Below are 16242 nucleotides of genomic sequence, written 5' to 3'. Positions count from 1 at the left end.
TTTACTATTACATGTGTCTTCATGTAATCTACTTGCATTTTTGTCAGAAAGTATACCCTTCCATGGTTTATTATTTTATGTTCTGGTGCTTTTTATCTCAGATATAAACCATGAACGCTAATAATGGTCACAGACATATAAATCTTAGTTAAAAGTGGTCAAAACTTCGAAACCCAGTATCAAAAACACATCTTATTAAAACAAAGTAAAATCTTCTAGTGCTAAAATAAAATAACATTAGCTCTGGGCATTTTTTGGCATGGAATATTCTATGTAAAATCTATTTAATTCATTGATTAAAGTTTTTGTCTTGTTCTAAGTGATTTTTGAAATTTCTGGTTATCTTTTGCAGGAGCGTGAAACTCATTACACAGCAGAAGTGTTTGTTTGCTCACACATTTCTATTCTGATACACTCTAAGCAAATTATGCTTGGTTTCTTATCGTTACACTGGTAATTTATATTGCAATTACTGCTTGAAAGACATGTAGAATTTGAAATCAATATTACTCCAAAAGAAAGTCATCAGGATGGGGAGATTTTGGGTGGTGTAGATGGGGATGTTTTAGGCAATCGTGGTATTCTTCATTCTCTGGGCATTCCCATGAATTCCATGAGGACCTCTGCTCATGTGTTTCCATGAATATATGCAAAGCCTATGAACAACTAGCCAAAAACTGGGAACAGTCCAATATTCTTCAATGGGTGGATGGTTAAACAAATTATGGTACTAGGTGATATTACTCAGCAACAAATTGATCCATGCAACAATGTGGATGGACTTTGAGTTATGTGGAATAAAAAAGCCAATCCCCAAAGGTTACACATTATGTGATTCCATTTACATGACATCCTTGAAACAACAAAATTATAGAGCTGGAGAAAAGTTTAGGGATCGGGAGATGGGGTGGACAGTAGGTGTGACTAAAAGGAATAGCACCAGGGAGATTTGTGGTGATGGCTACATAAAGCTTACATGTGACAAAACCTCATTGAACTACACACACATACACACGCACACACGTAAGTGCACCTACAACCCATAGAATCCGAATAAGCTCGGTTGATGGGCAGATATAATATAATCTCTGGTTTTGGTATAAAACCAGATATATATTTATAAATATAATTTATATATATATATAAATTCTCTGGTTTTGGTATTGTATTAGAGTTATGCAAGATGTCCACACTGAGGGAGGGTGAAGGGTGCACGGACCTCCCTGTCCATTTCTTTGGAACTTCCTATGAGTATTTCAAAATTAAAAGTTTTAGGGGTGCCTGGCTGGCTCAGTCCAAAACGCATACAACTCTTGATCTCGGGGTCATGAGTTGGAGCCCCACATTGGGGGTAGAGATTACTTAAATAAAGAAACTTTAAAAAAAGTTTTAAAGTAGACAGGATAGTACAATGAACCTCCATTTACCTATCACATGCATCTACAATTATCAACTTATGGCCAATCCTGTTTCATTGGGATCTCCCACACTTACTTCTCCCTGATACTTTTCTGCTGCAGTTCCCAGGCATCAAATCATTTTATCTATAAATATTTCAATAAAGTGAGAACCTTTATTTTTATACATAATCATGATTCTATGAATAATTTTAGTGTCATAGGCATCTAATTCCTACATATTTTGCTTTCTTAATCCGACAGGGTTCATTACCTCAATTCATTATAGAATTATTTCCTATTTTTCTTTGCAGTTTTTTCTTTTACATCCTTTTTTCCTTTCTTATCTTTTGGAGAATTCTTTCCCTTCTTTAGCAATTTTTGCAGTTCTTCAAATCTCCCCAATCCTTTCTGGACCATTATTCCACGCCACCATGCCTGAATCTGAAAACAAGATAAACCCAAACAGCATTAGCTGGTATCACTTAGGACTGGGGAAGGTTATCTCTTCATTCTGGTATGTAGTTTTAAAGATGTGAAGAATGGAATATCATTAGAACTCTACACCTTATTTTCTCTCTCAATTGGCCAGTCATCCTGGCAAATGTAAAAAATAAAAATAAAAATAAATCAGTGCTTTTACGTCCCAGGCACTGCTGTAGACATTTAGGGAACAGCAGTTAAATGCCAACGTCCCAGACCTCACATTGCAGCGAGAAGAGACAAACACAGGGATGTACGATTTGATAGATGGTAGTAAATGCCACAGAGACAACAGTGCACACTAAGGGGAATCAGGAGGGCCTGCATCTGCCCTCCCTCTCATCACTGGACTGCTGGGCTTCTACCTACAGCCAGCCCCCACTCCTTCCGAGATCCTATTCCCTCCCACCTACTCAGAAACATCCCTGCCCTAGTGCTAGGCTCTGAACCTCCCCACTTCTCTCCAAATAAAAGCTCAAGTCCTTACAATGGGCTTACAAGGCCCTATCTGATCTGCTCACTTCCTCTTGACCGCACGGACCTCTTTGCTCCTTCGCTCACTCTGCTCCAGCTGTGCGGGCCTGCTCACAGTCGGACACACCAAGCACAACCCCAGCTCCAGGCCTTTGCTTTTGCCGCTGCGTCTGCCTGGAATGCTCTTCCCAATATTCAGATGGTTTACCTTCCAGTTCTTCAAGTATTTGCTTAGTTGGCACGGCTGTGGACTGAACTGTCTCCCCTCATCCCCAACTCATATTAAAAGCCCTAACCCCCAGTGTGATTGTCTTTGGAGATGGGCCCTGGGGAGGTAATTAGGCTTGGATGTGCTCACGAGGGTAGGGTCTTCATGATGGGATTAGTGCTCTTATAAGAGACCCCAGACAACTTACTCTCCTCTCTATCTTGTGAGGGCACAGCAAGAAGACAGCCACATGCGAGGCAGAAAGAGAGCTCTCACCAGAGACCGACCATGCTGGCACCCTAATCCTGGACCTCTTGTCTCTAGCACTGTGAGAAAATTTCTGTTGTTTGAGCCACCCAGTCTATGGTATAGTGTTATGGAAGCCAGAGCTGACTAAGCCAGTCATTTTTCCAATGAGGCCAACCTGACCATCTCATTTAAGTCGAACCCCCCAACCCCCCCAACACACACACACACACACACACACACACGACTCCTGGGCATCTCAGTTCCCCTTAGCTTGAACTTTTTTCCAATGCCACTTATCACTTTCTAACAGACTATATAATTTTATGTTTTATATTTCATGTTTTTATTTCCATCATACTAGACTTTAAGCAATATGAGGATAGAAAAATTTGTTTTGTTCACTGATGTACTTCTAGTGCCTACAGCAGTGCCTGGCACATAGCAGAAGCTCAGTAAGGATTTGCTGAATGAATGAACAAATGAATGAATGAGGTGGGTGGGGGATGCTGTTTTATATAACGTGGATCAAGGGCAGGTATGAGGATATTTGAGCGGGGACTGAACTAGGTGAGGGCTGGAGTCTTGTCCATATCCGGGGGAAGCATCTTTGGGCAGAGGGAGGAGCAGGCTTGGACTTTGGGAAAACACCAAGGACCCGTTTGTGACGTGAAAATGGGATGGAGGAGATGGGGAGTGAGAGCAGCCACACAGGAGTTCGGGTGGTGCTTTTCCAGGGGAACAGTACCGCCCCCTAGAGGCATTCTAGACTTTCGGGGCTTTTTGTTGTCTTGAGGTTTAGCAGTCTTCAACTGTGGGACGTGCGCCCTAGTGCAGACTTTCCCAGGGTGTGCGTGCTTACATAGTTTGGAGGCAATCCATTTCCAGAGCTTCAGCTTCCACATGCACCCCTTGCTACAATGAATCTGCCGAGGAACACAACTGCTGGTTCTCCGTTCCCGCCTCTGCTTCACCACTGACCCTCTGGCACACCTCTCAGCCACCTGAATCTGACTCCAGTGTGTTGCCCTAGACTCCAAAACCCTCTGGGACACCGCAAATACAATACAAAATAGTAGTATCGAAAAAATAAGACGAACAAACAACAACAACATAAAACAGACTCTTAAATACAGAGAACTGTTGGTTGCGGGGCGGGGGGGTGGGTAGTTGGGTGGTGGGATGAGTAGAATAGGTGAAGGAATGAAGAGGTACAAACTTCCAGTTATAAAGTAAGTAAGTCATGGAGATGAAAAGTACAGCATAAGGGAACATAGTCAATAATATTGTAATAATGTCGTATGGTGACAGATGGGGACTACACTTGGGGTGAGCACTGTGTAGTGCATAGAATTGTCAATATGTTGTGCACCTGAAACTAACATAAAATTGTATGTCGATTATATATCAATAATAAAAGACTAGCAGTATTGATGTTGGCCCTACGGACTAGGCAACCAATTCTTTTGTAAGGCAAGTGGTTCCCAGCTCTTTGCCTTCAAGAAAATTGAAAGAAGACCAGTTGATTTGCCAGCCATGAGCCCGCTATCTGGTTTTTGGGGATATAAATCTGGAAGAAGTTCAGAGAAGTGTGAAGCATTACCATTTAAAACAAAATAATATAAGCACACACACACAAAGGCTTCTTCCATTCTTGTCAACTTATCTGTGTCAACAAGGTTTCTCAGTGCTTCATCTGTAAAATGAAAAGTAGAAATAGAACCAATGTCAACCCTAGCAATAAGTAACATTTATGCAGGGATATATAAACTATGGGGGAAAGTCTCTCATTTGTGTATGTATTTTCCCCAAGTCCTCTAGGTCAAATAATTAAATACCAAAATTTGTAATGGATTTTATAGTGGTTTGGTCAATTTTATACCACTAATAATTGTAATATGACTTAATCCAGGACATTAAAAACCCTATGGTCACAGAAAAAAATTTTAATTTTAAAACTTAACTTGTATAAATATTTGTGTTGCCTGAAAATATGAAAGGTGATCTATAAATTACTTAAAATTATACACATTAAGCTCAATTCATAGGGGAAAGTGAAATAGAAATACATGTTCAAGAAGAAAAAGAAAGGATATAAAATTTCTGCTGGGCGCCTGGGTGGCTCAGTTGGTTAGGCGACTGTCTTCGGCTCAGGTCATGATCCTGGAGTCCCTGGATCGAGTCCCGCATCGGGCTCCCTCCTCGGCAGGGAGTCTGCTTCTCCCTCTGATCCTCCCCCCTCTCATGTGCTCTCTCTCTCATTCTTTCTCTCAAGTAAAAATAAAATAAAATCTTAAAAAAAAAAAAATTTCTGCCTATGGTTGGCTCAAGTCCGGCTCGTGATATCAGCTCAGGTCACCATCTCATGGGTTGTGAGACTGAGCCCACCCATGGGCTCCGCATTCAGCATGGAGTCTGCTTAAGCGATTCTTTCTCCCTCTTCCTCTGCCCCTCCCCCACTCAGCTACACACACACACACACACACACACACACACACAGACACACTCTCTCTCTCTCTCTCTCTCAATCTCAAATAAATAAATCCTAAAAAAAAAATTTCTGGGCGCCTCAGTGGCTCAGTCGTTAAGCTTCTGCCTTCGGCTCAGGTCGTGATCCCAGGGTCCTGGGATCGAGCCCCACACCGGGCTCCCTGCTCGGCGGGAGGCCTGTTTCTCCCTCTCCCACTCCCCCTGCTTGTGTTCCTGCTCTCACTATCTCTCTCTGTCAAATAAATAAAATCTTAAAAAAAAGAAATTCTGCCTATAAAATAAGAGCTTGCTCAAGTATTTTATAAATTGATATGACTGACATATCAAATCATAATGGTATTTAGATTCCACTGAGTGTGTTTAAAATACTGATCTAAGAGCTCTATTTTAAGATGTCAATATTTAAAAGTCACTGAAAAGTAAATCCTTTGCAATAATTTAAACTTAGTGGCAAAAGAATTGAAATACCAATTTCAAAATGTGCAAGAGGGTACATGGTTTTTCAAAATACTTTTAGGAAGTATCCAAAAAATATTATTTTCATTCTTCCAATGTAGCCACTCTTGAGTATATACATATTAAAATAAATATTTTAATATAAATTACTTTCCTTTCTCCTTTATGTTGCAGCTGAGGCATTATTTTCATTTGTTGAAATGATGGGTTTTGGTAGGTTATATTATGTGAGTTTAATTTCAGAAGAGTAAAGAAGGTATCACATACTATTTATCATAAAAGAGAGGATATTAGGTTTGATATGGTTGAGGGCCATTGACAGAAGAGGGTCTTGCAAAGCAAAGACTCACTCTTGCTTCAGGTGAAAAAGAGAATCATGGATTTCAGTAGAGTAGTGATAAGATCCCCCCTGTATTTTAACAGCACTGGTCTGACTGCTGAGTGGAAGGTATACTGTAAGGGGAGCAGGTGTGGAAGCAGGGATACTAGTTGGAGGACTAGGGTGGTCATGAGGGGCTTGGACCACCTGCATAAAGAATATTGAATCCTGAGGGGTGCCTGGGTGGCTCAGTTGGTTAAGCAACTGCCCTCGGCTCAGGTCATGATCCTGGAGTCCCGGGATTGAGTCCCACATCGGGCTCCCTGCTCAGCAGGGAGTCTGCTTCTCCCTCTGACCCTACCCCTCTCGTGTTCTCTCTCTCATTCTCTCTCTCGCTCTCAAATAAATAAATAAAATTAAAAAAAAAAAAGAATATTGAATCCTGACTGAAATGGACACAGGCCTGGCCTGGACTGGCCTGTCTGGGGTATCCTATTATCTCCATGGACTAGGTGGGCAAGGAGGAGATGACAAGGTTCTTTGCTGCCCCTTCCTTTTAAGGCTCTTTGCCCTTTGATCCTATTAGTGGCAGAGCAGAACTCTGGTCTCTACAGCCTTGCTCCATAAATACTTTCATTCCTAATTTTTCAGCCTTATCTTAGTGACTTTGTGAACATAAGCTTTTCAGTCCAGTGAACAGTCCAAGAATTTTAGACTGCTTTGGGATTGGAAGTTTGGGTTTCTTTCGCCTGTATGTTGTCTTCTTAACTGACAAAGAGCTGAAGAACGAAAATGCAAAAACGCTAAGATGATGTTCAAAGACCCTCTTGCTTAATTCTGAGGTTAAAAAGGAAATAAGAGGGTCTACTCTCAACAAGGACAAGGTATAGATGTGTAAAGAGCTGCCCCAGAATAGTCTGTAATATGTTTACCCCTGGCCCTTCTCCAAAGCAACTGTGAATGTGCTAGCCAGAATTTTTGCTGATTTTACCTTTGTTGCCATTATCTTCATGTTTCTTTTTTTCTTAAAGTCCGCCCATATAGCCTGGATGCTTTCAGTACACACTTCTTTTGGGGGGTCATCCAGGGGGTTGTCCATCAGTGTCAAAACTTTTAGATTCACCAGACTATCTAAATTCTCTGGAAGACAGGTGATCAAGTTGTCTTCAAGCAGTAATTCTTTCAAAGCTGAAACAATTTGTTTTTAATGATAGATTTATTTTAAGAAGAAGCAAAGTTAGCATTCTTCAGTCCAGTGACTTTGAAATGTGTGTCTCCTGCTGTGTCATGTAATAAAAGACACAGGTTTAAGGAGGTAAACCAAGTTATCTTCCTTATAACAATTCAGAGGTGTGGGAGCCAGTGTATATAAGTATTAGAGACAGAAAAGTAGTACACACGGAAAAAATCTGACAATGTTTCAGTCCTTCAATGACCAAGGACAGGATAAAAACGGATGGTCAGGAGCATTACTAAGGAGTACTGCATGCCCACCCTCGACTCTATGGCAAAAATCACTTTTTTATTTGGTCCCACTGAAAGGTCAGCAAAAGGCTGTTAAATGGATGGACAGATTGACAGAGGTACGAATAAAGAATGGTTTAGCCTAGTGTAAAATGTTTGGGTGTTTAAATATGGATCATATATGATTCTTCATGCCAATCATACAGCTCCAAAAGTCCTCCCTTGCTGATTTCACCACTCTGGGTCAACAGTTTTCCTTTTATTCAAGTGACTTAGTGACCTCATGCAAATTTGCTGCAGGAGCCCAACTCCAAATTCTGGCATATAGTAAGTAGGCAGTAAAGTATGATTAGTGGTAAAATGACCGTGTGGATGAATGCTAATTTTCTTAGCAGGTCCTATTTACTCCTCTATTCAGTTCCAAATAAACAATCTAACTGCCTTTGTGAAGTTCTTAGCTGTCCTAATCAAGCACCTGGCCTTCCCTGTCTCACCAGTGAGGTCTGCAAGGAGGTGACGGGCTAGGGCTACGCTCTCTAAACATTGAGATTGGTCTTCAGTGAATCAAGGAAATGGGAAACGCTTCATCATGGGAAATGCTGACCTCACGCTTCACTAGGCTGAGCATCTACTAAGATCCCTCACCTTGTGCTTGGCAAATGGAATCTGGAAGTTGCTTAAGCCGGTTGTGGCGGCAGTCAAGAATTTCCAGGTTAGGCATTGATCCCAAGGAGGTGGGCAGGTACTCCAAATAGTTGTTCTCTATATACAGCTCTTTAAGACTCTGCAAAACATGACAGTAGACCATAATGATCCTTGCATTGATAAAAGAATTAAAATAACCAGAATCACCGGTGAGTTCCCATACTCTTTCAATGGGGGATACTATGCACTGGGATCAAGGGAAAAACATACTTCTTTAAAGAACCATCATCAAACATAAAATTATTTTTGGGTAAAACCATTAGACATGGTTCCCATCTATGCAGGGAAAAGAAAACATGGGAATCTAGTGTTTGTTTCACATGAACTTTATGGAAAAATAATTGTGATAATTTAACTATATATATCATTTGCTCCCTTTCAATAGCTAATTATCTGCAGCAGTTGATATAGAACTGAAATCGCATCAAGTATCAACCGAACGTTGTCCAGGTTTGAGGTAACCAAAATGTGCAGATAACAAGTTAGCTATTTTCAAATCCGCTGAGGAAAAATGTAGTGTTTGCATCTGACCCAAAGACTTCAGAGAGTGTCACATGGCCTGTCAAGGAGCCAGATGATGAGAAGGGTTCTGAACACAGGACAAAGCACTGGAGAATCAGGAACCGGACCTCTGAGTCACAGGTAAGAAGTACCCGTGCTATACATGCTGTCGCTCAGTTCCACGACTTGGGGGGCAGGGGGGGGTGTCGCGGCCTTATCTACTTTATTGTTAGTAGGAGTGCAGTACCACAAACATGGAAAAAATCTCAGTTCTTCATGCATACATTGAGACGTAGGGGTATGGCTAGTTTGAATGAAGTTATCTTGTTGCTTTGCTAGGATTTAGCACAGGGCTGTGGACCCATCTCCATAGGAACCTGGGACAATGTTAAATATACCCTGATTTGCCTGCCATCATGCAGGGAGGGAGGTCACTTTGCCCCATCCAAAATGCAGGCTCCTAGCCATGTCACCTGTATGACACTTTAACTTCAAAATAGTACAATTTTCAGGGGCCTCTTACAAAAAGGTAGAGATCGAATGGAAAGCAGAATGACTCAATTTCTGTAAATAAAACATGCCAAACCACACAGTGGAAAGGAGTATGGCATGGCATAGCCTCTTGGCTATGTTCTTTGAGGATGGATCCAGGGGCTCAGGAAAACAATGTTAGAATTACCGCTTGTTTGGGATTGGAAATCTAGTATGGATGATTCCACAGGCAGCCTACAGGGACACCACCATGTTTTCTCATTATCAGCCAACTTAAGGAATCAGTGGGCACGTACTTCTTTGCCTACTCATTTGGAGAAGCTTACCTGTAGTTTACTAATGTGTTCTGGCAAAGAGGTGAACTTGGCTCCCTGATCTTGCCCAATGTATAATTTCTCTAAAGACTCTAAAGAAAGGATTTCCTCTGGAAATGAAAGGAACTGATTTCCCGTTAATCCAAGCATCTTCAGCTTTGAAAGTGAACCGAAGTCTGAGGGTAACTAGAAGTATTCCAAAAAGATAAGCTTCAGATCAAGGTTATTTTAAACAGTAAGATAATAAATGGGGTTTTTAGTTTTGAGGCCAATTGATAAACATAAAGAAGAGCAATTTAGCAATTCCTACTGGTGAAAAGTTGGCACACATGTTTGCATATAGAGTATTTATATTTGTAGATCTAAAGTCTGGAGTCCCACTCTTTCCCCAAGCCTCTCTGCTCTTCACTTTTAGGCACTGCTTTAAATCGAAGCAATTTTTAACCTACGTTATTGCACATTTTTGAACTGTAGTGTAGCAAATGCTTGACAAAACCGAAAAAGTACTAACTTTTTTAGTGTAATATTGCAACTATAATATTAATAAGTTCAGTTATTGGAACTGATCAATTTAGGAGCATGACCTCTCACCCTGAAAGGCTTTAGGTCAGCAATTTAGAGACTTCAGTTGAATTTTCAGTTGGGGGTACCTGGGTGGCTTAGTTGGTTAAGTGTCTGCCTTCAGCTCAGGTCATGATCCCAGAGTCTTGGGATCCCATGTCACGCTCTCTGCTTAGTGCAGAGTCTGCTTCTCCCTCCCCCTTTGCCTCTCCCCCTGCTCCTCCTCCTCTCTCTCTCTCTCACTCTTTCTCTCTCAAATAAATAAAATCTTAAAATCTCAGTTGGAAGAAAACAGTGAAGACTACTGTGATTTTTATCTTATCATATTCTGCTCTCCAATGAACACCAAGGCTTATGTGCCCTTTGTAGGTATTGGGTAGCCATTTCCCAGACTCCCAGACTGTCAGGCTTAGGAGGCCTTAGAAAGGTTATCTATTCTAGTCCTTTAATAGGATGGTTGAATATATTCCACAGCTAGCCATCCAGCATACATTTAAACACCACCTCCTGGAATGAAAAGCTCATTACTTGGATGGAGACCTCTAATCATCAGATTTCCTTCTTCTGTCAAGTCAAAATTTGTGTCACTATTATGTTCACCTATTGGTCTCTTTCTAGCCCTCTAGAGCCACATGGAAAAATCTCATTCTTAAAATGTGTGACAGTCTCCCTATTGTTTATGTTACAGAGACACCTATTTTCTTATAGAAAAAAAAAAAGCCCAGCTATATATCTCAAGAGCTTCTTAACTCACTTTGAACCACCTTCCTTTATCTGGCTTTATTCCTAACAGGGAAATCATTCCCCACAGTTGCCTGTCCTAAGCCCGGGCTTCTCCTCCACCCATTTCTCTCTTCTTCATGAGAATGGTTACAGTTCAACTCAGCCTGATCTCTCCATAAATGGGGGGATAGATAAATAATAGGGGAGTAGTCAAAAGAAAGCCCCTTAGAGGGATAACATAACAGTAAGTCTCACACACCTGCAATCTTGCATAAGATATTTTTCTCCTCATTGTGTAGGGTGAGGGCTCATTTTCCTAAAAATGCTATAAAATGTGTATAGTTTTATTTATTTTTTTTAATCAGAGGAAGTCAATCTCCAGAGAAACTGATGTTTAAGCTTTTCTTCTTGGCTATTTCAAAATTCTTCATCAGGCACTTAGATCCCTTTAATACAAAGCATCTGCATCAGTGCAGTCCAAAATAATAGGAAAAGGTTTTTCGATCTAACCCCTTCATTATAATCTAGTAATGTCCCTCTTACTGCTGTTCAGTTAGCTCATAGGTTTAGCTTTTCTTTTTCAAAGCACATTGAATGTTTAAATATTTTTTTTCAGGATATTCAAGATCCAATAATTAATCCCATTACGGTCACATTAAAGTAGCAGGAATAAATCTGGAGGTAGAGAAAACCTACAGAGCATCGAATGAGGACAATCATTATGGATGCTCTAACTGAGCTTTAGTCATTTGAGGTTGAGTTGTCCCTTAACAGAAATGTACCATACAAATAAAATCCATCTAGATACACACTGAAAGTCAGCTATTTTGCATCCACCTAGGCAAGAAAAAGCTACTGGCCAGGCTCCAAAAGCCAGAAACCCATCAGGTAAGTCTTTGGGGTAGGAGAGGTAAGGAGCTGGCTAAAAACCATGTGTCATTATACAGAGAGATGCACTGGGAAGTTACTGGAGGGATTAGCATAATAGGAAATGAGAGAAGAAGACAAAAAAACACAGAAATACCTTCATACGAACTGAAGAATAACAAGCAATGGTACATAGAGATTTTCACATTCAACATAATGATACTGAACATGTCCACATTTCAGCACGGCTTGACTTGTGGTAAAACCTGGTATTGGATGAGGCTTATCTCTATTAATGCGCCATCTGTGTGTGATTCCCTCCTCTATTCTGATCTCTGAAAAAGTCTCACAGGAAAGAATTACGTATCATTCAAGACTCAGTAGGAATTAAGTCAATGTGTTATTCTTCCCAAGGGCACTTTATATTTTGAGCCTTTCACTCCCAGTGTAGAACTGGACAGACTTTGTCCACTGTAAAAGGAATTTCTTACCTCAATGGTGGAATAGCTGGGGGGTTGGGCAGAGGGCCTCTGATAAACCTCTGAAATCCTCCAGTGGAGATCAAGCCCTAGATTCTCTTCCTAAATCCTAAATTACCAGCAGAATGGTTACTTCCTGAAAAGCAGTTTTAAAACTATAGCGACTAGGAAAAACAACAGCACCCCCCACGAAGTTCTAAATGAAAAATCGAGTAAGAGATTAAACAAAAACAAAAACACCCCTAACAAACCTTTAAGGCCTAGGACTAGTATAAAGTATGGTGAGCACAGGAGATCAGAGTCCATGGCCAGGAAAAGCAGACCTATTATTAGATAACAGTCGTGGATTTCCAAATCTCCTGATTTCTCCCTCTACATTTGTAACAGAACTAACTGTTCTTTTTAATTTTCAAATATTAAAAATAAAGAGGGGTGCCTGGGTGGCTCAGTCGGTAAGCGTCTGCCTTCTGCTCAGGTCATGATCCCAGGGTCCTGGGATCGAGCCCCGCATCGGGCTCCTTGCTCAGCGGGGAGCCTGTTTCTCCCTCTCCCACTCCCCCTGCTTGTGTTCCCTCTCTCACTGTGTCTCTCTCTATAAATCTTTAAAAAAAAATAAACACATGTGTATGCACCACCCAAACCATTTGTTAATAAACAAAATGAAATTTGTGTCAACTCTACTCAAAAAAAAGGAATTTTCAAATCAATAAAATGAAATGCTGCAGTTAAAACTGAGCTTCCCCGGTGACCCCCTCCTCATTTCCTTCACTTCCTTCCTCTTCCCACAGGCAGCCACTATTAAGAATTGAGCGAGTGTTTTCCTAGTTCATATGTTTTATACTTTTATTACATATATACATATCCACAAAATAGGTGTTGTGTGTGTATGTATATAGTTTTGTGTAAGAATTTATAGTGTCAGGTTCTGCAATTTAGTGTTTTCCTTTTTAATAAATATCACAATTTTGAGGTCTATCTGCCCAGGCACACAGTGCTCTAGTTCAGTTAAATTATTGTAGGGTTTTTTAATTTTATGAATATAGCACCATCTGTTTGCTCATCGCTCTACTGACATTTGGGTTGTCTCCCACACTTCCTGACTGTCAATAGCACTATGATGAACATTTTTGCACACGCCACCCTGCACACATGGGACAGAGTTTCTTTAGGGACTGCTTTTGCGGTTCACCAGAGTGGAACATTAAGGCCTGAGGTCGTAGGTGTCAGGAAAAACCCCTGCCGTGTGAGGAACCCCCATTAGGAGGTGGTCTCGATTCAGAATACAGACTCTGGGGCCCAGGCGCTCTGGGTTGGAACAGGCTCCGGCTCGGACAGGGGTGTGGCCTCGGCAAGTCAGTTAAGCTCCCCGTGCCTCGCTTTCCCCATGTATCACTGAGGATAATAGCACCCACAACAAAATGAGGACATCAACACCAGCTCAGGGGCAGGAAAAGCCCTTGTGGAAGCACCGTGACAGCCAGGAAAGGAACCAGTACCTGCCATATCTTATTATCATCCAGCGCCAGCATTTCCAGGTTCTTCAGCGCACCGATCTCCGACGGACAGCGCTCCAGATGGTTCTGGCTGAGGTCCAGGAAGCGCAAGTTGGCCAGCCGTCGGAAGGAGCGCCGCAGCCCCCGCAGGCCGGTGTCGCGGAGGTAGAGCAGGTGCAAGGAGGGCCACTTGCAGAGGAGGCGCGGCACCTTCTCCAGGTGGTTGCCGCTCAGCCCGATCTCCGTCATCCCCGTTAGCTCGGCCAGGGTGTGCGGGATCGAGTGGAGGCGGTTGTGGGACAAATCCAGCACCGACAGTTTGCTGCAGTGGCCCAGCGACTCGGGGAGAACGGGCAGGCTGTTAGAAGCGACATAGAACTTCTGCAGCCTCGTCAGGCTCCCAACCTCTTCTGGGATGACAGTTAGTTTGTTCTCATCCAGGTCAATGATCTCCAGGTTGTAGAGAACACAGAGCTCCGCAGGAAAGACTTCAAATTGGTTTTGCTTCAGGTAGATCTCCCTCAGTTTGGTCTGGTTCACTAATTCCCTGGGCAGAGACTTCAGGCTGTTGCCGGTCAGCCCGAGCAGCTCGAGGTGGTGCAGGAGTTTGCAGATGGCGATGGGGATCTCGGCCAGGCCCGTGTGGTAGAGGCGCAGCTCGCGCAGCGTGCGCAGGCCGCTCAGGACCGGAAGGGACGAGGGCAGCAGCGGGTTGTGGCTCAGGTCCAGGCCCTCCAGGCTGCTCAGCTTGCCCAGCTCCGGGCACAGCTCGGTCAGCCTGTTCTTGTTCAGGTAGAGGATCCGGGCGTTCTTTAAATGCTCAATCCCTTGGGGGATTGCTTCAAGCTGGTTGTTTTCCAGATGCGCTTCTTCTAAGTCTTCTAATTCTAAGATCTCTGAGGGAATGGTAGTCAAGTTCTGATGAGAAGCATCAATGAAAAATGTTCTACCAGAGGCCTGTTGTGGATCACCTTTCTGATGAATTCTAGATGCACGTCCTATTGACTTTATGATGTCATTTGACATTGTGTTGATGGAAAGTTCAAGTATTCAGAATCTGAAATATTGGGAAAAGAAAAAAAATCTATTTACTTGCCGTGAGATTCCATATCCTTAAGAGAGATAAAATTTAAGCTTAGTTGATTGAATCTAGGGCTTGACATTCTAACAGGGCATGAAATGTAGGTTTTTGTGTTTTGTGTTGGGAGATGAATTCAAGCATAGACTCCTCCTAACAGATTGACTTATGTGAAAAGAAAAAAGATTGTCTAATTTCAATTTTTTAAAAAATCCCTATCTTGATTCTATTTCCAGGTAGAATGGAGAAGAGAGCCAAAGATCGCTCTTACCATAAACACTGAGAGAACACTAGGAAAAAATAATATTTTAAAATATTGCATTTTTTTTCTTGAAGTCACCAGAGAGTTGTGGATGTAAAGAAGGCCGAAAGAATTAAATTCTAGAGATGGACTACTCTTTCCTAAGTAAGTAGAGACCAGTGGGCACTTTGATGCCTGGTGGCATTTTTCAACTTTGGGGACCAGCAGGAAGAGAATCCAGCCTTCCATATGCACAAGCAAAGGAACTTCTGAGACAAAGAGAAACCAGCCAAACTTTTTAAAGCCATGTATGGATTAGCATGGAAGGGCCTCAGATGCAGAGCCGGTTCTCCCCCGCTAGACTGGGGCTGACTCAGTGGCCTAGGAAAAGTTGCAGGCTAGGTGAAAGAGCAGAGAGACCTCGTGGTCTTAGATCCCTAAGCCTGGCTGGGGGTAGGGGCTTAAATCCCTAGGCAAGATAATCTGAAATTGCCTCGAATTGAAATGAACTACAGCAGCAACCTAGAAAGAAATTAAATGAGAAGTAAATCATGTCCATGGATTAGAACACTCAGTGTTAAGAGGTTAATATATTCCCCAAATTGATCTTCTGTTTCAGTACAATCTCAATCAAAATCTCAATAGGCTTTTTCTTTTTTGGTAGAACTTAACAAGCTGATTCTAAAATTTATATGAAAATGCAAAGAATGCAGAATTGCAAAAGACAATCTTGAATAATAACAAAATTGGCAGACTTGCACTACTGGATTTATAAATCTTATAAATCTAAGATGTTAATATTGTGTTACAGAAGACTAAGTCCTTGGTCATTAACACACACACACCTCAAAGCCTAACAAGGAAGGCTGAGAAGACGATGAGGCGATGGTGGCCCGGTTAATTGTAGCATCTTTGACTTGCCTTCTAGGATGGGGGCTTTCCTGCTGAAGTACTGGACCTCTCCTCCCACACAGAGCCTAGGCCCTAGATGGAGGTGATGTGCTTCGAGCCCCACACTTAATATTACTGCGCCTTGCAACACAAAGTATGTGGTCTAGATCCTCATTACTATACGTCTAGCCTCCAACAGAGTTCTGGGACAGTGTTGCTCTCTGTTATTTAGAGAAAGGAAACGACTTATCATTGATTAAATCATGTCTAGAAAAAGCTGTCTCCAACATTTCTCATTTGATCATTAGATTGGTTTAATACTGTTCAGTCCTGTGGATAAAATTTCCAATGTCCTGAATA

At 41.9% G+C, this 16242-nt stretch overlaps 1 protein-coding gene across 1 annotated transcript; it reads right to left on the bottom strand.

Moving 5' to 3' along the window:
- Nucleotides 1-841: 841 nt before the first annotated feature.
- On the bottom strand, nt 842-14698 carry LRRIQ4 (leucine rich repeats and IQ motif containing 4). The gene is made up of 6 exons (XM_034988773.1): nt 13676-14698; nt 9562-9735; nt 8183-8321; nt 7065-7261; nt 1725-1841; nt 842-853 (listed from the first exon to the last, which is right to left on the bottom strand). The coding sequence occupies exons 1-6, from the start codon at nt 14696-14698 to the stop codon at nt 842-844; spliced, it is 1662 nt and encodes a 553-aa protein (XP_034844664.1).
- Nucleotides 14699-16242: the final 1544 nt, after the last annotated feature.

The sequence above is a fragment of the Mirounga leonina genome, unplaced genomic scaffold, assembly GCF_011800145.1.
Source record: "Mirounga leonina isolate KUSES-001 unplaced genomic scaffold, KU_Mleo_1.0 Mir_115, whole genome shotgun sequence".
Taxonomy (NCBI): Eukaryota; Metazoa; Chordata; class Mammalia; order Carnivora; family Phocidae; genus Mirounga; species Mirounga leonina.
The sequence above is the reverse complement of the archived record's forward strand: the minus strand, read 5'-3'. Positions and strand labels throughout refer to the sequence as shown.